Source organism: Canis lupus, chromosome X, assembly GCF_011100685.1.
Source record: "Canis lupus familiaris isolate Mischka breed German Shepherd chromosome X, alternate assembly UU_Cfam_GSD_1.0, whole genome shotgun sequence".
Taxonomy (NCBI): Eukaryota; Metazoa; Chordata; class Mammalia; order Carnivora; family Canidae; genus Canis; species Canis lupus.
The window spans coordinates 106,350,169-106,376,665 of record NC_049260.1 but is presented as its reverse complement, the minus strand read 5'-3'; the positions used below and the strand labels follow the sequence as shown (position 1 = coordinate 106,376,665).

The following is a 26,497-nucleotide window of genomic DNA, read 5'->3' as shown; positions in this document are numbered from 1 at the left end:
CAGATTGAAAGCTAATATTATTTCTATTTTCCCATTTAATTCACTTTCTACTTGTGTTTCATTTTAAATGTTTATAACATATATTCTGTCACTATGGAAATAGATTGCTTTACAATTTATATTACTGACCAGTTAAATTTATCTTGATTTCAAGCTTCATAATCAAATAACAACATGTAATCAATTTTTAAGTATTAATCTCTTTTAGAGGAAGCAACAAAACAAATTGCACAGATAAACCAGGGGTCATCTTACCTACAAATTTTAGGTTCTTTCACTAAGAACTTCTAAAAGAGCTCCATAGTCACAAAGACAGTTAAAGAATGTTTTATCTAATGAAAAGGAAAAACATCTTTTTACCATACATTTTTGCTACTGGATGACAGGCTGGACTTTAGGGAAGCCATGGTGTGAGAGGGAGAGAGGGAAAGGAAGTAGGAGTTGGAGTCCTAAACACCAGTCTTAAGAGATACTATGGCTTTAGACCACTGAAACAGGGAAAGGGTAGCTGGAAAGGAATCCAGTAATTTGGGGCTAAACCTGGCTCTGACATTCACTACCTCTGGACATTGGTTAAGTTACTAAATTTCTCTCATCGTTAGTTTCTGACCTTATGTTGTGAGACAAAATGAGAGCACAGTTGTAAAGTACCCATTATAGCACTATAGTGAATAATAGGTGCTTCATAACAGTTAAGCCCCCCTTGAACAAAAGTCTGCTTGTACTTGGGTCAGAAAAATCCCACCACCTGTGGCAGACTGGTGATTTGATCTTTTGAGTTCTGTGGCTAATCTTTGGATAATTAAAAGGTTTAACTGTGTATTAGGTGTTTGCTATTAAACACATGCGTGTGTGCGCAATCGCCCACACACATGCACACATACGCGCCAGCACAGAACATAAGCCAGTGAGATACAAAGTGTCCCTTAGATCACTAAGAAATTAACACAAAATGATAGCATACAGGCCATTTCATCTGTCAAAAAAAAATTTCTCAAAAAAAAATTTCTCCATCTGATGGTTTAAAAAAGCATAATAATTATGGTCATTACGAACCTACAAATTAAATTAATATTCTTTTTTCTTTGAGATCTCTGAAAGAGGCCAGACTAAGGTAGAAGAGTATACAGTTTTTCTGGAAACTATCAGTTTATTAAAATAGGTAATAACTCAAAGCAATATAGGACTCCTTAGTTGTTTTTCTTTTAGAAAAACCATTCCTGGAATTAGAAACAGAATCACATGTGATCTCAATTGGAATTACTGAACAGGCATTTTTTTAAAAGAAAAATAAGGTTTCCCTTTTTTTTACCAGTTGTTGGTTTTGAAAGTCTTTTTACCTGTTTGATTTGATGAAGGTGACCAAAGGAACCACACATGGGAGTGGGGATGGAAGGAGGTGGCAAAAACTGAAATTTAAAGAAGTCAATACTTGAAACTAATATAACATTGAATGTTAATTATACTTCAATAAAAAAATAAATTGAAGTCAAGCTGGCTTTAATGCTTCTGATTAATTATTTCTAAACATTAATTAAGTCAATGTTGAAAGTTATCTAAAATATCTGAGTGCCTAATGCATGTTAGCAACAGTATTAGTTAAGTTTAAAATTAAAGAAATAATAAAAAATCCAATTGACTCATGACTGAGAATGATGCTAATCAAAAGCATATATATAATAGAACAAAATAACTTAATATAAGAGATGCCAGGCAGAACATTAAGAGAACATTTTATCTCTACTTTCCTCTTCTCAAGGCAATGGATCTTAAAATCACCTCATTTTTTCTTGCCAGTTTTTTCTTACAAGAAACAAAATAACCCCATCAAGTATCTTAGAACCCAGGTGAGGAAACCACACTTTCATAATATATAATGGCTTAAGGCAATAGTTTTCAAGTATTTCAGCACATTTTACTCTTGCTTGTTCCAATACTTGTCATATAGACTACTTTCTCCTTTTTTGTCTTATCTCAAAGCATATGAGGACCCACACAAGAGGAAAATGAAAGAATGGGGGGGGATTTAAAGCTAAGTGTGAAAATAAGGCTTGAAAATTGCCTTTAGAACTCATCCATTCTACCTGTATCCTGGTTCATTCTTGAAATGCCAGATAATGAATCTACCATATCTTACTTTTACTATCTTAAGACCACATTGAGTTGTGCATTCAGAAATATTTAATGAGGTAAACCACTGTGCTAGGCCCCGAGGATCCAAAGAGAAATAAAACATTTTCCTGTCCTTGAGAAATTCAAAGTGTAGCTAGGGAAAATTAGGCCATACGTCAGTGCCAGAACACGTTATGATCTGTGGGAAGTCAAAGCACAGAGACTATACCTCTGCCTGGGGTCCCTAGGTAAGGCTTCACAGAGGAAGGTAGGAATTCAGTAGACAGAGAAGAGGAAGCAGGTATTCAGGGAGTGGGAAGAGATGCTCGGCCAGAGGCATGTTTGGGAAACAGAGAGATTCAGGGTGGCTGAAATACTATAGGGCATGAAAGGAAGCAAATTTGGGGAAATTTAGCTGAAACCAGATTATGGATTTTGGACATTAGCCTTTGAGCCCAACAGGAAACCTGAAGCATAGATCCTTCTGAGTTCTTAAAACTCAAAGGCATTTTAAACAAGATCATATCTCTTTTAGAAAGGCAACCCTAGCACCATATACAGAACAAATTGAGGGTGGAGGGAAGAGGGACTAGAAGCAGGATCAAAGGCCAGGTAAAAGATAATGAAAGTCTGAATGAAAAAGGGTGGGAGGAAGAGGAGGAGGAAGACTAGAAAAATGATGAGAAAGTGAGAAGAGGGTCACTTGGCTGGCTCAGTCAGTAGAGCACGGGACTCTTTTGATCTTAGAGTTGTAAGTTCGAGTCCCACATTGGGAGTAGAGATTATTTAAAAATAAAATCCTTAGGAGTGCCTGGGTGGCTCAGTCAGTTAGCATTCAACTCTTGATTTTGGCTCAGGTCATGATCTCAGGTCATGGGATCAAGCCCTTCGTCCGACTCTGCCCTGAGTGTGGAGTCGGCTTAAGATTCTCTCTCACTCTAACCCTTCTTCCCTAAGCTCACGTGCACTTCCTCTCTAACATGATAATAAATAAATAAATAAATAAATAAATAAATAAATAAATAAATAAAATCAATCTTTTACAAAAAATAAAAAAGTAAGATAGAGTGCAAAGAGCTCCAGATTGGTCTGAGGTTCCTAGCTGAAACCCATGGGTGGGTACTAGCCAGGAAAGGCAGTAAGAGGAGTGAATTGGTGTGTGGGGAAATGAGTGTTCAAAAGGTGTGTTGGATAAAGAAGTATTTTTATGAAGTAACTGGTCTGAATTTTTTTATTAGATTTTTAAATGTATCATATGACTCTTTAAGGAGCATTTTCCCTCACTAGTTATATTTTGCTGAAGAAATCATTAAAACCAGTTTTTTTTTTTCTAATCATTTGCTAGAAGCCAAGGTTATAGAAGTAATAATAGAAAATTCATATGGGGATCACTGAAAATTCACTACATCTAAATTATATTGGACAATGAGCCATAATTACTTATCATAACAAGCCACTGTCAGAAAAATAGGGCTAACTCTTAAGTATTTCAATATTTATTTATTGGGCCCATACTATGTTTAAGGAACTGTGTTTCTACTCAGAGGGGAAAGGGAGATTAAAAGAAAAATAAGCCGGGCAGCCCGGGTGGCTCAGCGGTTTAGCGCCTGCCTTCAGACCAGGGTGTGATCCTGGAGACCCAAGATTGAGTCCCACGTTGGGCTCCCTGTATGGAGCCTGCTTCTCCCTCTGCCTGTGTCTCTGCCTCTCTCTCTCTCTCTCTCTCTCTCTCTGTCTCTCATGAATAAATAAAATCTTTAAAAAAATAAGCCATAGTTATTATCCACAGACACCTTACAGTCCAGACATGAGAGCAAATTATTACATAAGAGACAAGGAAATAAGTGTCAAATGGAGGCAAAGTGGGGTGGGGGATAAAAAGCAAAGATTAAGGGAATGGGCACAGGGAGTGGGAGATGGGAGACAGGTAAGGCATAAAGTGGCAGTGTGAGTTGGGCCTCGCAGGGTGAAGAGTTTGACAGCATAAGCAACAGAAAAAGGAAAGTTCTAGGTATGTTTTAAGAAACATGTTTTAAGAAAGTTATTTTAGGAAACACGTTTTAGGAAAGGTTGCTAGTCCTGTGTGAGTGTAATGCAAGGTATCTCTGCAGAGATAGAAGATTCTGAGGATGAGGGGGTGAAGATACTGGAAAGCCTTGAATGGCACACTTAAAATTTTTTTTTTGAACTGTGGCTAAATGATCTACTTTGGTATACACAGATGAGCAGATTATACCTAATAGCACTGTCTATTTAACTTTGGAAGAGACACAGTCCATATTCATTGGCCTGAGCCTGGTTCAGTTTCTATCCAGAGGATGACTATGAAGAAGGAGGTATCAGACAGCTAATGACTGCTCACTGGCCAGAAATTCAGACTAGCCTGTACTAATCACGTTCTAGGGTTGATAGTTCAAGAAAATTCCTAATTCAAGGAGCATGGGTGGTTCAGTCAGTTAAGCATCCAACTCTTGATTTTGGCTCAGGTCACAATCTCAGCGTGGTGAGATTGGGTCCATGTCTGGCTCCATGCTGTGCATGAAGCCTGTTTAGGATTCTCTCTCTCCCTCTGCCACTGCCCCTCCTCCTGCTCTCTCTCTCTAAAAAATATAGTTAAAATAAAAATTCCTAATTTAAATCAATAAGGCTACTAGCTGACCCTTCTCACAAAAGTCAGGAAACTCTTCTCCATAAACTTGTATAAAAAGAGATATATTGGACATATTATTTGTTGCTATATGGAAGTGTTATATGCAATGTAACAAGAGTTTCAAGTGTCTATTTGTATGAAATGTGATAATGGTGATAATGCATGTAATGTTTCACATAGCACTGGCACATAGTATGCGCTCAGTAAATAGTAACTATTACTACCACTACCACCATTATCACCATCATCATCAAATATTTCTAGAATTAAATGTTTAATGACATATAAACAACAACTAGAATTATATATGGTAGCTTTATAAGACTTGGATATCTATTCCTTGCTACCCTGCATTCTTCATTCATTTTCCCATCTGATCTTTTAATTAATTTACTTTTAATAGATTTTATTTATTTTTTATTTATTTATGATAGTCAGAGAGAGAGAGAGAGAGAGAGAGGCAGAGACATAGGCAGAGGGAGAAGCAGGCTCCATGCACCGGGAGCCCGATGTGGGATTCGATCCCAGGTCTCCAGGATTGCGCCCTGGGCCAAAGGCAGGCGCCAAACCACTGTGCCACCCAGGGATCCCTAATAGATTTTATTTTTTAGATCAGCTTTAGGTTCACAGCAAATTTGAGCGGAAGGTACAAAGATTTCCTCTGCTCTCACATAAGCAGAGCCTCCCCTGACTATCAAAAGCTGAACAAAAGTGGTAAATTGTGGGATGCCTGGGTGGCTCAGCCTTTAGCTCAGGGCATGATCCCAGTCCTGGGATTGAGTCCCACATCAGGCTCCCTTCGGGGAGTCTGCTTCTCCTGTCTATGTCTCTGCCTCTCTCTCTCTGTCTCTCATGAATAAATAAAATTTAAAAAGTGGTAAATTGTTATAAGAGGTGAACCCACACTGACACGTCATTACCATAAAAAGTTCATAGTCTACATTAGAGTTCACTCTTCATGTTATACATTCTATAGGTTTGGATATATGTATAATGATCCATATCCATCATTACAGTATCATGAGTAGTTCCACTGCCCTAAAAACCCTCTGTACTCCATCTACTCATCCTGATCTTTTTTTTTTTTCAACAGAAACTGACTCACTTTTTTCTCATTATACAGCACAGCATAAAACGTAATTAATGGGAAAAAAAAACAGCAACACCCACCACCCAGAGATGACCATAGTAATAATATCTCGGTGTTTATTTTTCCAGACCTGGATCCTACTGCACATACTATTTGCAGTTTATTTTTTTCTTTATAATTTTTTAAAGATTTTATTTATTTGGGAGAGAGAGAGAGCACAAGTTGGGGGAGGAGGGGAGGGAGAAGGAGAGGGAGAGAGAATCTCTCAAGAAGACTCTGTGCTAAGCACAGAGCCAGACATGGGGCTTGATCTCATGACCTTGACAATATGATCTGAGCTAAAACCAAGAGTCAGATGCTCAACCAACTGAATCACCTAGAAGCCCCATTTTTTTTAAATTTTTTATTTATTTATGATAGTCACAGAGAGAGAGAGAGAGGCAGAGACACAGGCAGAGGGAGAAGCAGGCTCCATGCACCGGGAGCCCGATGTAGGATTCGATCCCGGGTCTCCAGGATTGCGCCCTGGGCCAAAGGCAGGCGCCAAACCGCTGTGCCACCCAGGGATCCCCCCATTTTTTAAAATTATTTAACACATTCTGGCTCTGCATCTGAGGATGCTTGCAGCTTTCAGCTTATGGGCCAGCATCTATCAAAATGTCCACTGTTCATGAAATTCTTTTTATGTTTGTTTGTTTGTTTGTTTTTGTTCTTTTTTGTTGTTGTTCATGAAATTCTGTGCAAACTCCACTTGGAAGGTGATGACTCTACACCCCTATATGCATACAGGTCAGTCAAAATATACACCTACTTTGATGCTAAGTGGAATGCTTTCAACATTGAAATGGCATCAAGACTAAAGGTGTGGATGAAGTCACTGTCACCAACATATTGACCAACCACAGCAATGAGGGGACATAGCATATTGCCTTCACCTACCAGACAAGGACCAAAAAGGAATTTGCATGGGCACTGAATTCAGCCGTGCCTGGCCACCTGGAAAAGGCGATTTGGAGCCTACTGAAACACCTGCTCAGTATGAGGCTTCCGAGCTGAAAGCCTCCCCCATGAAGGTGCTGAGGACTGATGAGGACTCCCTCACTGAGATCATCTGCTCAAAGACTAATTAGGTGCTAGGGGAAATTAACAGTCTACAAGGAAATGTACAAGACTGATTTGGAGAAGGATACTGTTTCTAACACATCCTGTGAGTTCTGCTGACAGTTGCCCTTGCAAAGGTAGAAGTGCAGAGGATGGCTCTGTCATTGATTATGAACTGTTTGAGCCTAGATACTATGATCTCTAATGCTGAAGTGAAGAGGAAAGGAACTGATGTTCCCAAGGGGATCAGCATCATGACTGAGTAAGTGTGTATCACATCCAGAAAGAATTTGAAAGGTACGAGAGCTATAGCCCTTATGATCAAGGAGGAGGTCAAAAGAGACCTGGAAAAAGCTTTTCTGACCCTAGTCCAATGTGTTCAGAACAAGCTCCCCTATTTTGTGGACTGACTTTAGGATTCCATGAAGGGTAAGGAGGCTTGTGATAAGGTCCTGATGAGAAACATGGTTGCCCACAGTGAAGGAAAGGTACGTGTTAAAAGTTAGGTCTGAATTCAAGAGAAAGTATGCCATGTCTCTGCACTACCACATCTAGGAAGCCAGGAAGGGCAACTGCCAGAAGGTGTTGCTGTGCCTGCCTGTGTGGTGGAGCTGAATGAAGTGTGAGCATCTAGAAGTGGTGCTCCTGTGCTTCCTGCTACCAGTTCTAGGAAATCAGCTTGTAAGGAACAGCCCCTTGTGGCCATCCCTGTGAGGATGATGTTAGCGTTGCCCCCCACCCCAGCCTTATTTTAGTAGCCTAGGCATTGCCTGGCTTTCCCCACTAGTCTCTCCTTTCAGCCAAAAAATGAACAGTTCAAGGAATTGGAAGTGAAACCTATGATGTGAAACACTTTGCTTCTTGTGTATTGTTATTTTTTAAAAATATTTTATTTGAGAGAGAGAGAGTGAGAGAGTAAGGGGAGGGGTAGAGGGAGAGAGACAAGCAGATTCCTCATTGAACAGGGAGCCCAGGGCAGGAATCTATCCCAGGACCCTTAACCAACTGAGCCACCCAGGCACCCCTGTACTGTGTTATAAACAGATGAATAAACTGAATTTTTACTGTAGAAACAAAACAAAAATAACAATACATTCCACATATCTTTCCATGTTAAAATTCACCTGCAACACCATTTTTATTTATTTTTTAATTTTTATTTTAAGTGGGCTCTATGCCCAATGTGAGGCTTGAACTCATAACCCTGAGATCAAGAGCCACATGCTCTACAGACTAACCCAGCCAGGCATCCTACCTGCAACACCATTTTTTTTTTAATTTTTATTTATTTGTGATAGTCACAGAGAGAGAGAGAGAATGAGGCAGAGACACAGGCAGAGGGAGAAGCAGGCTCCATGCACCGGGAGCCCGACGTGGGATTCGATCCCGGGTCTCCAGGATCGCGCCCTGGGCCAAAGGCAGGCGCCAAACCACTGCGCCACCCAGGGATCCCTGCAACACCATTTTTAAAGGATGAATATTTTATTATATGAATGTACCATAATAAGAAGCTCTCATTATGTGCCAGGCATGTTTTATCTGTCTCAATTCTCACAACAACCCCATGCTGTAAACATTTATGATAGTCAGAGAGAGAGAGAGAGAGAGAGGGGCAGAGACAAAGACAGAGGGAGAAGCAGGCTCCATGCACCGGGAGCCCGACGTGGGATTCGATCCTGGGTCTCCAGGATCGCGCCCTGGGCCAAAGGCAGGCGCTAAACCGCTGCGCCACCCAGGGATCCCTGTAAACATTATTATTGTCCCCATATTAAAGATTAGAAAACTGAGGGTCAGAGAAATTATGCAAGTTGTTCAAGTTCATACAACTAGTAATTGCTAGAACCAGGATTCAAACACAGATAATGAAGACTCATTCATTTAACCTATTCCCTAACCATTATATTGTTGCCACATTTTTTTTGCTCACTCATTAAATAATGCTGTGACAACAAGATTTAAGCTCATCTTTGTATATATCCTTAATTAATTCTTTAGGATAAATTCATAGAGATGGAATTTCTTGGTCACAATGCTATTAATACCCATTGCCAAATTGCCCTCCAGAAAACTTATACAAATTTACTTTCTAGCAGTGTATGAGAATATCAATTTCCTTCTCTCTCCAACATTAGATATTATGACTAATTTAAAAAATTGTATGCCCATTCTTAAAGCATACTATAAAGTCCAAAGCAAGTAGAAAATATTGTGATTTATCCACAGTTTTGGATATTCTCCCCCAATGCTTCTCTTTATTAGCATCGATCACTGAGAAGTTGATATACAGTGACATGCACCAAATCTGAAAAATAAAGGTTTTCCCTTAAAAAGATCCATCAAATATGTATACACACACATTCATCTTTGAACAAACAGAATTTTAATACATTTAATTCATACTACTGATGCGTATATTGTTCTCTCTCGAATGCCCAGAAAGTTCACAGTATAAAATGTGAAATACTCTAATTGGAAAGACATGCTAACCTGAACTCAAATATGTACATATGCTCAACATAAAGAAATTATGGTACGTTAGCTGTATTATGATGACATGTTATAAAAAACAAAAAGAAGAGAATTGCATGGTGTGGCAAAATGTCCTAAACTATGAAAGACTTCCTGGAAGAGATTATTTTTAATTGATATCTAAGGAATGAGAAGGAACTGGTTAGTTTCAGGTAAAGGCTTAGAATTTCCTATTGGAAAACTTTATCTAGGAAATCCTGAGAAGACTGCCTGACTAAAACTGATGAGATTAGCAGGAATGTAGTGTGAAACATCTGGGGAAGGTAAGATTTGACCTTGAGGTAAAAAATCATAAGCCACAATGTATGGATTAAATATTGGACCTGGCATTTTTTAGGAATGATTTGAAAACTTAATTGGAGAAAAGAAGGCTTCTGGAAGAGAATCTCCCATAAGTTAACTATTATAGGTGGTGTTTGCAAGGGAATTACCTAAGATAATTTTTCTACATGAAACAAAGTATTAAAATAGAAACAAAGCATTTCTGATATGTCAATAAACTTCACTGGATGTCTTTTGTGTAAATTTCTCATTGTGCCTTTCTTTCACACTCTGGAGGTAGGAGGTGGAGAGAGGGAGTCCTTAGAAAGAAGCAAGAGTGCCAGGACCAAGGAACAAGGTCATGGGGGTGGGGAGGAGTAGAAGGTGTTGGGGAGTATGGTGGGCGAAGCAATTCCCAAGCATTATCTGCAAGGAAGGAATTAAGATAGGAAAGATCAAGCTCAGTTCCATTTAAAAGAGAAACCACAGAAAACTGATATTGTAAAGACATTAAATTCTTTGGAAAGAATTTTAACTTTACTACGTTTGCTATTTTTAACCCATTGCTTCTGTAGTCACTAGAGATAAAGCACTTAGAAAATCCTGAACAAGAGCTGTATGCTATGTTTATCAATGCCTCTGCCTAGTTCCTGCAATGACTGATCCTGAACATGAATTAAATGTAGGCTAGCAAGACAGAGCATAAAGCACGGCCAGGAATGTATTATGCACTCACTACTGGGTGGGCTGTAAATTAAATTTAGTTTGTAGCTGCCACATGAAAAGCTAAACCTAATCAGAAAAATATCAGTAGCCATAAAATTAAAAGGGAAAAATTGTTCAAGAAGAGCACAAACATTTCTGACAAGAAGACGAAACATTTCTCCTGCTTTTCTTGGAGTAGGAGGGAGTGGAGACAGAAGAAATGTGGCCACATCCAATTCAACAGAGGTGCCAGGAAGAGAATTCCTAGTGTAAGAGTGGGGAACAGGTACACTAACCCTAGAGTTCTTTGGATATACAGCGAAGGGATAAGATGGGGGGAAAGCATGGTGCCCACGTCAGAGGAGGGCCTTGAGTTTCTGCTCATCAGAAGTGGGGTGGAGTGATTTTCTGAGAGTACAGAGGATAATATTGGAGCTTAATTAAAGTAATTGTGAGAGAACAGATTTTTACAAGGGTTGGAAATGTGCATTTTTATCTGCATGTTAAATTGCATCCATGGTTCTTCAATGCACTCTACCACTGCAATTTTTTCTAAAACCATTTTACCTACATTGAAATATATGAAAAGCAGTCCTGATTTTGAAAATTCTTGAGATAAGATACACGTAGAATTTGCCAACTTAACCATTTTAAGTGTAAAGTTCAGTGGTGTTAACTATATTCATATTGTTGTGCAACCAATCTCCAGAACTCTTTTCATCTTGCAAAACCAAAACTCTATACCCATTAAACCCCCTCTCATTCCACCACCATCCCCAGACCCCGGCAACCACCATTCCACTTTCTGTCTCTATGAATTTGGCTACTCTAGGTTCTTGCGGCACCAATTTTAAGGACAGTGTAGTATGAGATAGGACCCTTACACCTAGGATTCATGTTATCACTCAACAATACATGTATTTTTTCAGGAATGATATTTCTTTTTTAAAAAGATTTTATTTATTCATGAGAGACACAGACAGAGAGGCAGAGACACAGGCAGAGGGAGAAGCAGGCCCCATGCAGGGAGCCCAATGTGGGACTATATCCCGGGACTCTGGGATCACACCCCGAGCCAAAGGCTCAACCACTGAGCCACCCAAGTGTCCTAAGAATGATATTTCTATTTTGTAATGTAATATACCAGGATTTTGTTACGTCTGCGGAAACATCCTAATTATCACATCATTCTCCTAGACAATTCAGCCTATTTATACTGAAAGCAAGTATCAATATACATAAGTCTTACAATAGTGAAGTGATACTTTGAGCAAAATAAAAGTATACATTATGCTGTTACAGCAAGCCAAACCAATAAGTCTTGAAACTCCCATCAACAAATAAGTGTGAATGATGTCAGTTATGTGAAACATGACTATTCTGTAAAATGATTGTTTTAAACATGCATTATATTACATTGAACCTTATGCACATTAAGAGCCTAGAATGCCTAAGGAAGATTATGCATTTTAAAAATTGCCAGGTACATGTTTGCTCTCTATATGTACTATTACTATTAAAACATCTAATACTTATTAAGCACTTAGTATGTGTCAGTGCTGTGCAGAGTGATAACTTTTTATATGCTATAGGCAGTTTTCCTTTATTTCTTTTTTTTTTCTTTTTTTTTTCCTTTATTTCTTAAAAGATTTTATTTATTTGAGAGAGAGAGAGAATAAGCAGCGGAGAGGGGAAGATGGAGAGGGAAAAGCAGGCTCCCAGCTGACCAGGGAGCCCCAAGCAGGGTTCGATTCCAGAACCCTGGGATCATGACCTGAGCTGAAGGCAGATACTTAACTGTAGGGATCCCTGGGTGGCGCAGCGGTTTGGCGCCTGCCTTTGGCCCAAGGCGCGATCCTGGAGACCTGGGATCGAATCCCACGTCGGGCTCCCGGTGCATGGAGCCTGCTTCTCCCTCTGCCTGTGTCTCTCTCTCTCTCTCTCTCTCTCTGTGTGACTATCATAAATAAATAAAAATTAAAAAGAAAAAAAAAGATACTTAACTGTCTGAGCTACCCAGTGCCCCACATTTTTCTTTCTTTAAACTGTGGTAAAATACACATAACATAAAATTTACCATGTTAACAATGTTTAAATGTACCAGTTTGGCGGTGTCATGTATATTCACATTGCTGTACGATGTGCTCTAAGTCTTTTTTCTTCCAGTTTTTGTTGAGATATTTTACACTGATTAATGTACTCACTTCAACAAACCTATGAGGCAGACACTGTCACATTCCCATTTTGCAGAGGAGGAAACTAAGGCATAGAAAGAGTAATGTGCATGTGAATAACCAAGCTAAGTCTGTATGATGCCACTTGTAGGTCCTCACTTCTCAGGCATTCATTCTTCAACCCAATCCAATCTGGCTTCATCTCACCCCACCCCTCTCTCCATGGAACTTGCTTGCAAATATAAGAAATTCATGAATAATTTCCATTTTAGTAACTCAAAGGACACCTTCAGTTTTTATCATGTTTGACCACTAGATAGCGTATGACTTAATACTTTTCCTTGTTTTTTCAAGGTACTACTGGTGATCTTTTAAAGCTGTTTCCTATGGGCTTCTAAGTGGCAGTCAGTTAAGTGGCTGTCTTTGGCTCAGGTCATGCATGATCCTGGGGTCCAAGGATCAAGACCCATATGGGGCTTCCTGCTCTATGGGGAGTCAGTTTCTCCCTCTCCCTTTGCCAGCCACTCCCCCTGCTCATGAGGTCATGCTCTCTCTCTCTCTCTCTGTCAAATAAATAAATAAAATCTTTAAAAAAATAAAGCTGTTTCCTAGAGCCTCTTTTCTCCTTTTATATTCTTTCCATACATCATATCATTCATTCCCATAGCTTTAAATAAGGATCTATTGATAATGCCTAAATGTGTGTTTCTAGCCCAGATCTCTATCCTGAGCTTCAAACTAGTACAACTAACATTTCTATTTAGAGATCTCAGAGAGGGATCCCTGGGTGGCGCAGCGGTTTGGTGCCTGCCTTTGGCCCAGGGCGCGATCCTGGAGAGCCGGGATCAAATCCCACATCGGGCTCCGGGTGCATGGAGCCTGCTTCTCCCTCTGCCTATGTCTCTGCCCCCCTCTCTCTCTCTGTGGCTATCATAAATAAAAATAAAAAAAAATTTAAATAGAGAACTTCAAACTGAACATGTCCAACACTAAACTTGTTTTCCCTTCTTTATCCACGTTTTTGCTAAAGTTTCCCCTCTTCTGTGGCCCCACTGGACCCATTAGTTGCCCAAGCCAGAGGCCTAGTAGTCCTCTTTGCTACCACCATCACCCGCCCTCCATCAAATCTATCAGCAACTGATTCTACCTTTCAAATATCTCATGAATCTTCCACTCTTCTTCACAGCCACAGCCATCACAGTAGCCAGGGTCACTGTACTTGCCTCCTATACAATTATCCCACATCTTTGTCTACTCCCAATCTACTTACCACTCTGCAGCCATCTCTCAAAGATGTGAATCTGGTCATGTCAATCACATATTTAGAATTCTTCAATGGCTTCACATTGGCCTTAGGAGGACAAAGTGAAAAATCTTTTTTTTCTTTTTTTTTTTAAAGTGAAAAATCTTTAGCATGACTTGGAAGGCCCTACTTCCACAGATCTTACACTACTCCACATCTCCAATCCCAACTCTCATCACTTCATAATTTTTAAATTTTTATTTTTTTAAAGATTTTATTTATTTATTTGAGAGAGAGAGAGTGCACAAGAGAGAGAGAGAGCAGCAAGCACAAGCAGGGGCAGAGGGAGAGGGAGAAGCAGACACCACAATGAGCAGGGAGCCCAATGTGGAGCTCGATCCCAGGACCCAGTGATTATGACCTGAGCCAAAGGCAGACACCCATCCGACTGAGCCACCCAGGCGCCCTCATCACTTCATCTTTACTCCCACCCTGGCCAGAATGCACTTGTTTCAAATTCTCTATACGCTCTATTCTTGACACACTATACTCCCTTTAGTTTCCAGGCCTTCACACATGACATTTTTTTTAATCTGGAATACTGCCTGTCCCTATGATCCATATCCCAAGCTAGCTAACTCCTACAAATCAGTAAGATCTCAACTAAGGGAGGTCATTCCTACTTCAGCCCCCCTACTAGGTTAAATCTCTCTGGCAACTAGATCAGAGCTTAATACATAGGAGGTTCTTAAAAATATTTGTTGACTTAGGTGAGTAGAAAAGAAGAATGACTAGGTATGCAGGTCTTTGATAGACAAACAAGTGCTCAATAAATATTGTTAAGTGAATGAGTAAATGAGTGAATGAAGAGAAGAAGAAAGATTTATTTAATGAACAATTCTAATTTTTTCCCAGTAAAATATTGCATTTGTGGAATTTATACTAGATACCATTCTACTAAGAAGAAAATATCCAGGTTCTTTTTTATATATAATTTCTTTAAAAATAAGAGAAAGGAGTGGGGAGAGGCAGAGGGAGAGGGAAGGAAAGTCTCAAGCAGACTCTGTGCTGAGTGCAGAGCCCACCATAGGGCTTGATCCCACGATCCATGAGATCACAATCTGATTTGACACCAAGAGTTGGACACTTAACTGACTTTGCTACCCGGGCACCACAGAAAATATCCAGTTTCAAGATTAGGAAGCAATAATTTAAAATGAGGTCCAAGCTATAATATTTCACTAAAAATCATGTAAGAGAAATCTATGAACAATTGTATGTCAACAAATTGGATAATCTAGAAGAAATGGGCAAATTCCTAAAAAACACACAAATTACCAAATCAGCTCAAGAGAAAAGAGAAAATCTCAACAGATCTGTAAACAAGTATAGAGACTGAATCTGTTTCAAAATCCTCCCAACAAAGAAAAGTTTAGGACTGGATATGGTTTCACTGGTGAATTTCACCAAACATTTAAAGGATCAATACCAATCCTGCTCAAACTCTTCCAAAAATAGAAGAGGAGGAACATTTCCTAATATATTCTTTTTTTTTAAGGACTTTTCTTGGAGGTTATCTTTTTTTATTTATGATAGTCACAGAGAGAGAGAGAGAGAGAGAGAGGCAGAGACACAGGCAGAGGGAGAAGCAGGCTCCATGCACCGGGAGCCTGACGTGGGATTCAATCCCGGGTCTCCAGGATTGCGCCCTGGGCCAAAGGCAGGTGCCAAACTGCTGCGCCACCCAGGGATCCCTCCTAATATATTCTATATGAGATAGCATTACCCTGATATCAAAGGCAGCAAAGATACTATAAGAAAACTACAGACCAACGTCCCTTATGAATACGGATGGAAAAGTTCTCAACAAAATAATAGCAAGCCAAATCTAATAGTACATTAAAAGGATTATACAATAGGACCAAGTGGGATTTATTCCAGGAATGTGAAGGTGGTTCAATATAAGAAAATCAATGTAATGTATTTTATTAACAGAACAAAGGGGGTAAAAACACATGATCATCTCAATTAATGCAGGAAGCATTTGAAACAATTCAACATGCTTTCATGATAAAAATACTCAGCAAGTAGGAATAGAAAGGAACTTCCCTAACATGATAAAGGGCATTTACCAAAACCTATAGCTAATATTATACTCAATAATGAAAATCTGAAAGCTTTCCATGTAGGGAACAAAACAAACAGGGATGTGTTTTTTCCTTTTCTTTTCTTTTCTTTTCTTTTCTTTTTTTCTTTTTCTTTTTTTTTTTTTAGAGGGAGGGTGGAGAAGGTAGAGAGAGAATCTCAAGCAGGCTCCATGCCCAGCACAGAGCTGACATGGGGCTTGATCTCACGACCCTGAGATTGTGACCTGAGCCAAAATCAAGAGTCAGATGAGATGCTCAACAGATTGAGCCACCCAGGTGCCCCAAGATGTCTGCTTTTTGAAACAAGAGAGAGGTGGTAGTTGAACAACATTGTAAATGCACTAAATGCCCCTGAATCATATACTTTAAAATAGTTAACTGTATCTTATATGAATTTCACATCAATAAAAAGATTCATAGAGTGAATCATTTGTTCATTTTGGTTTACTGATCTATAAGCATATTTCCTATGTTTACAGGATAATTGGTAGATAAGAGTTATAATTTAGAGATTACATTATAACACCATGAAAAACAAACTTTATTTTCAATTCAAGATGAATGTGAGATAAAAGTCTAAGTAAAAGCCTAAAAACTACTCTTAGGAGAGCTTGCAATTTTTTCTCTCAAAATTAGAATGTTCTTTTAAAAATTGGAAGCCAGATGGCCCTATACATAAAAACAAATCTCAATGTTAAATCCAGATGGGATTTAAAAGTTAATTCTGCTGCAGCTGCAGCAAAGCAATCATAACTGTAGTCAATGTGTTTATTTTTCCTTCAGTGATGTTTAGAGCACTTTTTCTCAAATTGGGAACTTATTGGAAAGGCAAATTTTCAGGCCCTACCCCAGATCTCCAGAATCAGAAACTCTGGGGTTGGGGATCAGTAGTCTGTTTTAATAAGCCTTCCAGGTGCATACTCAAGTTTGAGAACCACAAGTTGAGACCAATAGCACAAGCCTTGGCCAGTGAGGCTGCTACAAGCATTTTCTTACCGGACAATGTTGTGTCATAAACGTTGTGCTATTTCTTCGAGTTGTTAATGTGTCACCTTGGAACACCTGTGAGTTATCACTATGAAGGAAAAGAAAACATTTGAAATCCATAATGAAAAAAATTTTTTTAAAGAAATAAGATTTCAATTACTTAAATAGCGATGCCATTAATGTAAATGCATTCTTTGTGGAGATAGCTGTGTAGATGGAGAAATTAAAACACATGCACACACACATGCATGCACACATACATGCACACAAAGCCTCAGTTGGCTAAGCCTAACAAACGTCCGTGTAAGGGAAGGAATTCTCAAGTATGCCACTTTACCACTAATCATGCTACCAAGAATAATTTATCATGACCTTGGAAATGCATCATTTTCTGTGCAAACCTGTAACTGATTTAAGTTTATGGTTGAAGCTACAGTGTGTAGTACCAATTCCCTCTCAACTCTAAAGTTTTCACATGAACAAGAGCGATAATCAAATAGCAGAGGTTACAGAACTGAGATTTTCACAGATATGTTTTGATCTACTCAGTATTAAAATATTTTAAGTTAGTTGCACACTCTCGAAACACTGAGAGTTTCACATAAATAATCTAGATTCCATATTTCTAGCTTCTTTTGAAAATTTGCAAGCTGTGGCCACACTGGGCCACATTTCCACATGGCAACAACAGACCAAAGCTAAGCAACTGTTGTCTGTTAAAGCGGGGGCTAGTCTTCCTCAGCTTTGATGGTGTCTCAGCCCTATATGAGCTTGGGACCCTGAAGAAGTCTTTTCCTTAAGATGTCTTCTTTTCATTTTAACTTTCTATTTTGAAGCTGTTTAAGACTCACAAGACGTTGCAAAAAATACAGAAGGTTCCCATGTACCTTTCATCCAGGTTTCCCCGATGATGGTAAGAAGTCATCCTTAACTTCCTTCCTCCTCTCCCCCCATATCCAATCAGGTGCTAGGTCTCTCTTACTGCCATCTTACTCTTTTCATGCTCCTTGCCAAAAACCAATTCAAAGCCTTTTTACTTTCCTACAGACTCTGCAATAGTCTAATTCGTCCTTTCATTTCGCTTTTATCTCTACGGCAGTCTACGTATCAGACTGCCAAGTCGCCCTCCTGAAGAACAGGTTGCTCTCCTGCTCACAACTTTCAGTAACTCTCTTCATTGTGAGCTGGATTCAGTTACATTCTTTTTCCTATGACATTCAAAGCCCTCCACCATTTAGCTCTAGGTTTTTGGATTTCATGGACTAGTAAAATTTCACAACAAAATCCTGGCACAAACATATAGTTGCTAACCATCTTTCTTTTCCCAAGTAAGGTCATTAAAAAAAATCCTACCATCTACCAAGATCATCATTTCATTTATAAAAGGACATTTTGGAGGTGTGCCTGGGTGGCTCAGTTGGTTAAGCATCTGCCTTTGGCTCAGGTCAGGATCCTGGGGTCCTGGGATCGAGTCCCACATTGGGCTCCCTACTTCTCCCTCTGTCTCTGCCTACTGCTCCCGCTGCTTGTGCTTGCTCTGTCAAATAAATTTTTTAATATATTTTTTTAAATTTTTATTTATTTATGATAGTCACAGAGAGAGAAAGAGAGGCAGAGACACAGGCAGAGAGAAGCAGGCTCCATGTACCGGGAGCCCGACGTGGGATCCGATCCCGGGTCTCCAGGATCGTGCCCTGGGCCAAAGGCAGGCGCCAAACCGCTGCGCCACCCAGGGATCCCTCAAATAAATTTTTTAAAAGGACATTTTACAACGTGGATGGAACTGGAGGGTATTATGCTGAGTGAAGTAAGTCAATCGGAGAAGGACAAACAGTGTATGTTCTCATTCATTTGGGGAATATAAATAATAGTGAAAGGGAATATAAGGGAAGGGAGAAGAAATGTGTGGGAAATATCAGAAAGGGAGACAGAACATAAAGACTCCTAACTCTGGGAAACGAACTATGGGTGGTGGAAGGGGAGGAGGGCGGGGGGTGGGGGTGAGTGGGTGATGGGCACTGAGGGGGATACTTGACGGGATGAGCACTGGGTGTTATTCTGTATGTCGGTAAATTGAACACCAATAAAAATTATTTTATTAAAAAAAAAGAATTTAGCCACTAGAAAAACAAAATAAAATAAAATAAAAGGACATTTTGCTATATTAAAAAATTATAATATTCACAGGGTAAAATACAGCCCAGGAAAGGACAATTGGCCAACTACATCACAACATATTTATCTGCATTTTTAAAGAAAGATTTATTTATTTATTTATTTATTTATTTATTTATTTATTTATGAGAGAGAGAGAGAGGCAGAGACACAGGAGGAGGGAGAAGCAGGCTCCATGCCGGGAGCCCGACGTGGGACTCGATCCTGGGACTCCAGGATTGCGCCCTGGGCCAAAGGCAGGCGCTAAACCGCTGAGCAACCCAGGGATCCCCACTCTGCACTTTTTTTAAAAACAGGGATTGGTGGAAATGTCACCTAGGGTCAGCACTGGTCAGCAGATGAGTATCTGTGAGCCAGCGACCCGGGCAGAGTTGACCAGCTCTCTGGAACACACCTATGTTTTTCTGTACCCAAGCTTGTTCCATATACTTGGAATGCTGTCCCAGCTCTCCAGCTCCTCTCTTCCTGTCTGCATCCTATCAATCCATCAGGACCCATCTCATATGCCTCCTAAGAACATTTTCCTTATCCCTCACCAACTCTGCTCTCATTTCTCACTCAATTCTTCGAATCTCCCTAGCACTTTCTTTCCCTCCTTAAGCATATATCTTACCCTATCATATATTTAAGTCCTCTGATTATTTATTTGCCCTACTAAATTAAAAGCTTATTGAATCAAGACACATATTTGCAGCATGGTCATTTATATATAACAGGCAGTAACTCAATATTTTATGAGGATATGTATATATGGGTCTAAGTTTTACTCATTTCCCAGTCATTTTCCTTTTTAAGAACAGGAATATATTCTAGCAGTAACTTATAAGAATGTTGGAGAGACACTAATGGGTTGCATATTTCCACTTTTTTGTATGGTCGGGGGGGAGTAATTCTCAAAGCCGGTAATTATATTTTCCCCTAAATTTTTGTCTGTCAATTTTAATAAGACTATAACTGAAAGGAATAATGAGGAAGTATATATTTTCAACTGGTAGGAGTGATTCAACATGAATTCATAAAATCCTAGGTGATATCTACAACTGAGTTAAGTGCTACCACTTAGACAAAGTGAAGGCAGTATAACTAGATATATGTTCAATGGTCCACATTAAATGATCCTTAAGTAGCTCTGTCGAAAAATCTAAGCTACAATATGTTTATTCCAGTTATATTCCCAAAGCAATCATTCTCTATGGCCACTGTTCTCCTTCCAGGGTTGTAAGAATTAATAAGCCAGATGGTTGGCAAACTTCTTCTGCAAAGGGCCAGACAGCAAATATTTTGGGCTTTGTGGGACATCTAATCTCTGTGGCAACTACTCAAATCTGTCACTGTAGTGGGAAAGTGGCTGTGGACAATAGGTAAGCAAATGGGCCTGGCTATGTTCCAATAAAACTTTATTTACAAAACCAAGTGGCAGGCTGGATTTGGCCCAAGTAGTTTGACTTTCAAGCAGTTTAAATGCAGAGTCAAGCTAGAGTATTTACAGCAGGAAGGCACTGGCAGAAATCCCAGAACTTACTCTCTAATTCTCCTAAGGGCCAGAGAAGTAAAAAACAAAAACAAAAACAAAAACAAAAAAACTACTACCTTCAAATAAAGTTATTGACACCAGTAGTGAAGTCAGCTAAGCAGAGGGCTAACGAGTATAAAGAACTAAGAGGTTCAAAACTTTTGACATTGGTATTTTTATTAATACAAGATGTGCACAAAACAGTACAGAAACTCCTTTAAACAGTTAATACTTGTATTAAAGATGATATTTAAGGAACAAATTCTGCAAGTGTGGGTGCGAGAGAGATTGAGTTTATATACAAGCATCAAGCAGAACTGGAAAATTACTTGACAGAAGTGCAACAATTATTTAGTGATCAGTGCAAGGGGCGAGTTTTAGGGGTTCAAATAAGTGAAAGTGAGGGAGGTGAGCAGTGTACACATGCAACCGAGGAGAATGGAGGTGAGCATGAATTCAACTAAGGCGTAGTCTAATTCTACTCTAAACTGTTCTCGCTTCCCTGACCACATCGTAAGCCGGTCACAACAGCACAAAATCTGCCCTCAGGAGATCATTTGGCCAAGTTCCCTGCCCTCAGGCGTATTATGTAGCACTTCGATGCTATTCTTTTTGACAGACAAGAGTCTGACCTGATCCACCTTGCAGTTTCTTTCTTTCTTTTTTTAATATTTTATTTATTTATTCATAGAGACACAGAGAGAGAGGCAGAGACACAGGCAGAGGGAGAAGCGGGCTCCACGCAGGGAGCCCGACGCGGGACTCGATCCTAGATCCCCAGGATCACGCCCCGGGCTGCAGGCAGCGCTAAACCTCTGCGCCACTGGGACTGCCCCACCTTGCAGTTTATCTGTAACTCCTACTAAGTAAATATGCAATCGCCTCTTACCTTTCTGTACCAATTTCACTTCATGTGTCAGGAGCATAAGTGATAGAATTCAACACTGTAACTATATGCTCTAATATGATAAAAATAAAAAAAAATAAGTCCTTTGCCAAACAAAACAAAGCATGAAGGGATAACAGCCATCACTCTCCTTGCTTCTAGGACTGTTTGCAATGTGTTTTTTTCATTTCATAAAGGCTTCAAATAAAACCAATATTTGCCCCAAGTGTTTTCTTCTAGTAGCGTGGGTTCACAACAATTCATGTTTTTTTTTTTTTACAATTCATGTTTTCATACAAAAGGATTAGAGTCAATCCTGAATTTATAGAATATTCTTGTTTTCTGTCCAACTTGTACAGTGCTGCCCCTTTATTTCTTTACCTATTAAAAAAATATTACATTGGGACGCCTGGGTGGCTCAGTGGTTGAGCATCTGCCTTCAGCTTGGAACATGATCCCAGAGTCCTGGGATCGAGTCCCACATCAGGCTCCCTGAATGGTGTAAAACTAGGGTCCTGGGATTGAGTTTCGATCTGGCTCCCTTCAGGTGACTGCTTCTCCCTCTGCCTATGTCTCTGTCTCTCTCTGTGTCTCTCATGAATAAATAAAATATTTTTAAAAAATTATGTATTTTCTGTTTAATCTTAGTTTGCATTTCATTTTGTCCAGTATATTCTTCTTTCCTCAAATGACCAAAAAGCTGCATTTGGTTAGAGTTAATAAGCTTAGAAGTTGACGGATGCCTGGGTGGGCAGTCAGTTAAGCCTCCGACTCTTGGTTTTGGTTCAGGTTGTGATCTCAGGGTTGTGGGATCAAGCTGGTGTCAGGCTCCGTGCTGAGCACTGAGCCTGAGTTCCTCTCTCCCTCTCCCTCTGCTCCCCCCACCCATGCTTGCACTTTCTCTCACTGTAAAATAAATAAACAAGACTTAAAAAAAGCCTAAAAGTTGATTAGTAGTGGACAAACCACTAAGCATAGGAATCAGGAGACACAGGTTCCTAGTCCTGGCTCTGTTACTATGTCACTGTAGAGACTTACGGGCCTTGGTTTCCTCATGTTAAATAAGGAGGGTAGATATGGTCTCTGTGTTCACTTCTAACAATTGTGATTTATACCTATCAATTAGAACGATGCTAGCAAAAGGAAGGAGCAAAGTTACTAACACAATGAGCGAGTGCATTTTCCAAACATTTTTACAATACTGATAAAACTTTATATGACCCTGGGATATGAGATCCAAGATCTTACTTTCAAATTCTATGTAAAGAAATTATAAGCATGTGTCATGCCAGACTTTTGGATGCGTCCAGAAAATAGTTAATCATCAGGACAGTGTTTCTAAATCTTATGCTTTTCACTATCAGCCCTCTAAGGAGCCATTTTCAACATTCCCCTCTGCCCCCAATTACTCCCTCTTGAAAAGTCTCACAAAATGTTTATGTATAGTTGTGACTTATATATAGAAAGAGCAAGATTTTTTCGCACACCCCCAAGAACCAAGTTGGGGACAGTATCGGCCATTGAGAACGCAAAATTTATGGGGTCAAGTTTTTGTGGTACCTAAACTTTTTGTTCAAATAAAAACTAGGTGTAAAAAAGGTCTGAGCTTATTCGCTTGGTAACCATTTCCATTTGCTGGAAGTGAAGGTCAGAGGTGACAAAGCAGCTAAGAGAATGACAGAAAATTACAGTCATCACAGAAGATCTGGAGGCGAGGGTGGGGAATGCTGTTTCTTCAAAGGAGTGGGTAAGAGGGTGAAGTTAGAAAAGTTGTGCTCCACACCAATAGGTTGCTGCTTTTTGGTCCTGGTGGACTGTCAGAAGAGGACGTCCAGGTTCACATGTGTGTCAACCTCAGGGTAGGTGTGTGCTCTCCCTCCTGCCAGCCCATCCCACTCCCCCCAAGTCTGAGGGTGAGCTCTCCGGACAGCAGGAACAAGGGAGATACCTGTAGAACCTCGATGGAGAAAGGCATGGGAATGCTATTGGAAGTAGCTTTCCCCACCTCCTGCCACCCACCCCCAGCTTGCCTCCTCTAATATCTCAATCCTGCTCACCCAAGCCCATTGATCAAAGGGGCGCTGTTGGATCTTCTCAGCGTGTTGTCTGTGGTGGCTGAAGTTGGCAGCAGCTCCAAGTCTAGTTCCATTTTCTCTTGTGCCATGTCCACGTCGAAGAAGAAGCCACTCTTTGATTCCAAGTTCTCAAGGTTTTCTGGCTCCCATTCACATAAGGACAAGTCAACTGGGTGAGGAGATGTAGGCAGAGAGGAAAAGGGGAAAAAGAGAAGAGAGGAGGAACCTCTTAGAGGAGTGAGGTACTCACCTTGACAGCCCTACCATCCCTAATACCAGTGGGCACTAAGTGGGGTAGGATTGACTCCGAACCTCCCACCATCCAAGCTCGAGGTTCCTAACGCTGAGAAGATCCTCCACTTCCAAGTCTATAATGAAAATGAGGAATTTATCTTAGTCACCTCCGCGAATCGTTCTCTATTTCTCTCAGCAAAGGAAAGCCCAGGTAAGCCTTTCCGGCCAAAACGAAAACTACAACCTGTCGCCTTCGAGAATCCGTCGGGTGCCGCCCCTCTGCGCCTGCGTCCCGTCCCGCCTGCTGACGCATGCTTATTACGCAAGCAATGAGAGTCAATAGGGGCGCCCTTTGTCAGCCTTGCCTGGGGGGCACGCGCAGTCTTAGGAGTCACCTTTTTACTCCAACCCAGGTCCTCTCTTAGTCTCTTCTCGGGGGCGATTCACCGTGGTTGTTCCTCTGCTCCTATGTGAACCCTGGGATGGTTTCACTCACCGTTATTTAGGAAAGAATGGGTGGGGAGGAGTAAGGTGTATGAGAGTGCCGTCCTTTCTGCGCTATATCTAATACTCCATTTTCTCAGTTTTGATTAGCCCGTCATCCCCTTCTAACTGAGGCCAAGAAGCTTAACTCCCACGATGAATTTTTCCATCCTGTTATAGCCAATACTACACATTTGTAATTGAGAAAAATGCTATATGTCTGGGGAAAAAAAAAACAAAACAAAACCCAAAACCTGCCACCTGTTCCCCAAGTGTCTTGTGGTAGGGTGCTAACCCAATTGAACCAATCGTGCAGACGAATCATTGTTTTCCAGGTGATCTCATTGTCTTTTTTTTTTTTTTTAAGATTTTATTTACTTATTCATGAGAGACACAGAGAGGGAAGGGAGAGACACAGGTAGAGGGAGAAGCCGGCTCCATGCAGGGAGCCCGACGTGGGACTCCATCTCGGGACTCCCAAGATCACGCCCCGGGCTAAAGGCCCGCGCTAAACCGCTGAGCCACCCAGGGATCCCCTCATTGTTTTTTAACCTTAATTGTATTTTTACACTAAATAAAATCTAGCTTCTCAAAGCTATTCGTCTAAGAAAATGATTTGAGTTAGAGAAGCTTATTTACTTAAATATCTCAGAATTTAGTATCCATCCAAATCAGGGTTTCCTTTTTTTAAAGATTTTATTTATTTATTCATGAAAGACACAGAAAGAGAGGCAGAGACACAGGCAGAGGGAAAAGCAGGCTCCATGCAAGGAGCCAGATGCAAGACTGGATTCCAGGAATCTGGGATCAGGCCCTGAGCCAAAGGCAGATGCCCAACCATTGAGCCACCCAGGTATCCCTCCTTTAAAAAAAAAAAAAAAGGATCCCTGGGTGGCGCAGCGGTTTAGCGCCTGTCTTTGGCCCAGGGCGTGATCCTGGAGACCCGGGATCGAATCCCACATCGGGCTCCCGGTGCATGGAGCCTGCTCCTCCCTCTGCCTGTGTCTCTGCCTCTCTCTCTCTCTCTCTCTCTCTCTGTGACTATCATAAATAGATAAAAAAATATTTTATTTATTCATGAGAAACACAGAGAGAGAAAGGCAGAGATACAGGCAGAGGGAGAAGCAGGCTCCCTGTGGGGAGCCCAATGCAGGACTTGATCCCAGACCCCGGAGTCACAACCTGAACCAAAGGCAGACTCTCAACCACAGAGCCACCCAGGTGCCCCAGGGTTTTCATTTAATAATGCTGCGTGGCTCAAACATTTTAAGAATTGCTCTTTTAGAATTTTTCACCACCAGTTAATGAGCCACGCTGAGTACTGAAATCCTAACTCCACACTAATAATTTTGTAAGACCATACCTTTTAGGAACCATATACAGGACTGGCAGAGAAGGTAAGCGAAACTACTGAAATGAGAGTTATGAATTAAAATAATCATTACATGGTATAGCACTTTAACGGTTTAAAAAATGTCTTCACATACTTATCTCAATTGGTTCAATCATGAACCCTGCTCAGCTAATCAGTGGTGAACTTAAAATAATGGGATTATCTTGAAACAGTTCATGACAAGTTATGACATGAATGATCATAATCATTCCTCATTCATTCTGAGAATAGAATAAGAAAAGCTTAATTATATCAGGCAGAATTGGGTTATCTAAATCCCAGACACGAGGATGATTTGGAGTCTCCTTTCCTGATGTAAGACAGGTTAACAATAGCTACCATTTTTCATGCACTTAATTATATGCCAGGCACTGTCCTAAGCACTTTAAATATGTGATTGCATTTAATACTTACAGTAACTCTGTGAGGTAGGCACCATCACAATGCCCATTTTTTTTAAAGGAGGAAACTGAACCCCATAGGGGTTACTCAAATTATAACTGCTAAATGGCAAAGCCACTCTGCCCTTGTATGTAGGTGAAAAGACAGATGAGGTGCCTCTGGATATTTCTCTAGATACTATTTCTGTACTCATAAGCACTTGATAAATACTTATTAAATTATTTTACGAATAAATGCAGGTTTTAAAAACCTGTCATTCACAGCTATTTTGTAAAGTAGGCAAATCTACTTCTATTTTACAGTTGATAAAATTCCAGAGAGATTAATGGCACATTTA

The 26,497-nt window shown here is 40.2% G+C and overlaps 1 protein-coding gene and 1 pseudogene across 11 annotated transcripts in view; one reads left to right on the top strand and one right to left on the bottom strand.

Annotated features, from left to right (window-relative positions):
• Positions 1 to 26,497, bottom strand: part of LOC611751 (protein FAM122A-like) — a 77,995-nt gene that overhangs the window by 50,679 nt on the left and 819 nt on the right. For 5 of the 11 annotated variants that reach the window (XM_038588358.1, XM_038588356.1, XM_038588360.1 and 2 more), the window contains exons 2-5: positions 23,631 to 23,817; positions 17,009 to 17,087; positions 13,893 to 13,973; positions 1,341 to 1,409 (exon numbers count right to left, since the gene is read on the bottom strand). In XM_038588358.1, the coding sequence (XP_038444286.1) occupies positions 1,341 to 1,409; positions 13,893 to 13,973; positions 17,009 to 17,087; positions 23,631 to 23,817 (416 nt within the window). Of the gene's footprint in view, positions 1 to 1,340; positions 1,410 to 13,892; positions 13,974 to 17,008; positions 17,088 to 23,630; positions 23,818 to 23,960; positions 24,017 to 24,049; positions 24,205 to 26,497 lie in introns of those variants that run through there. The other 6 variants (XM_038588364.1, XM_038588366.1, XM_038588363.1 and 3 more) reach the window with 5 other exon arrangements.
• Positions 4,009 to 7,568, top strand: LOC102155645 (annotated as a pseudogene).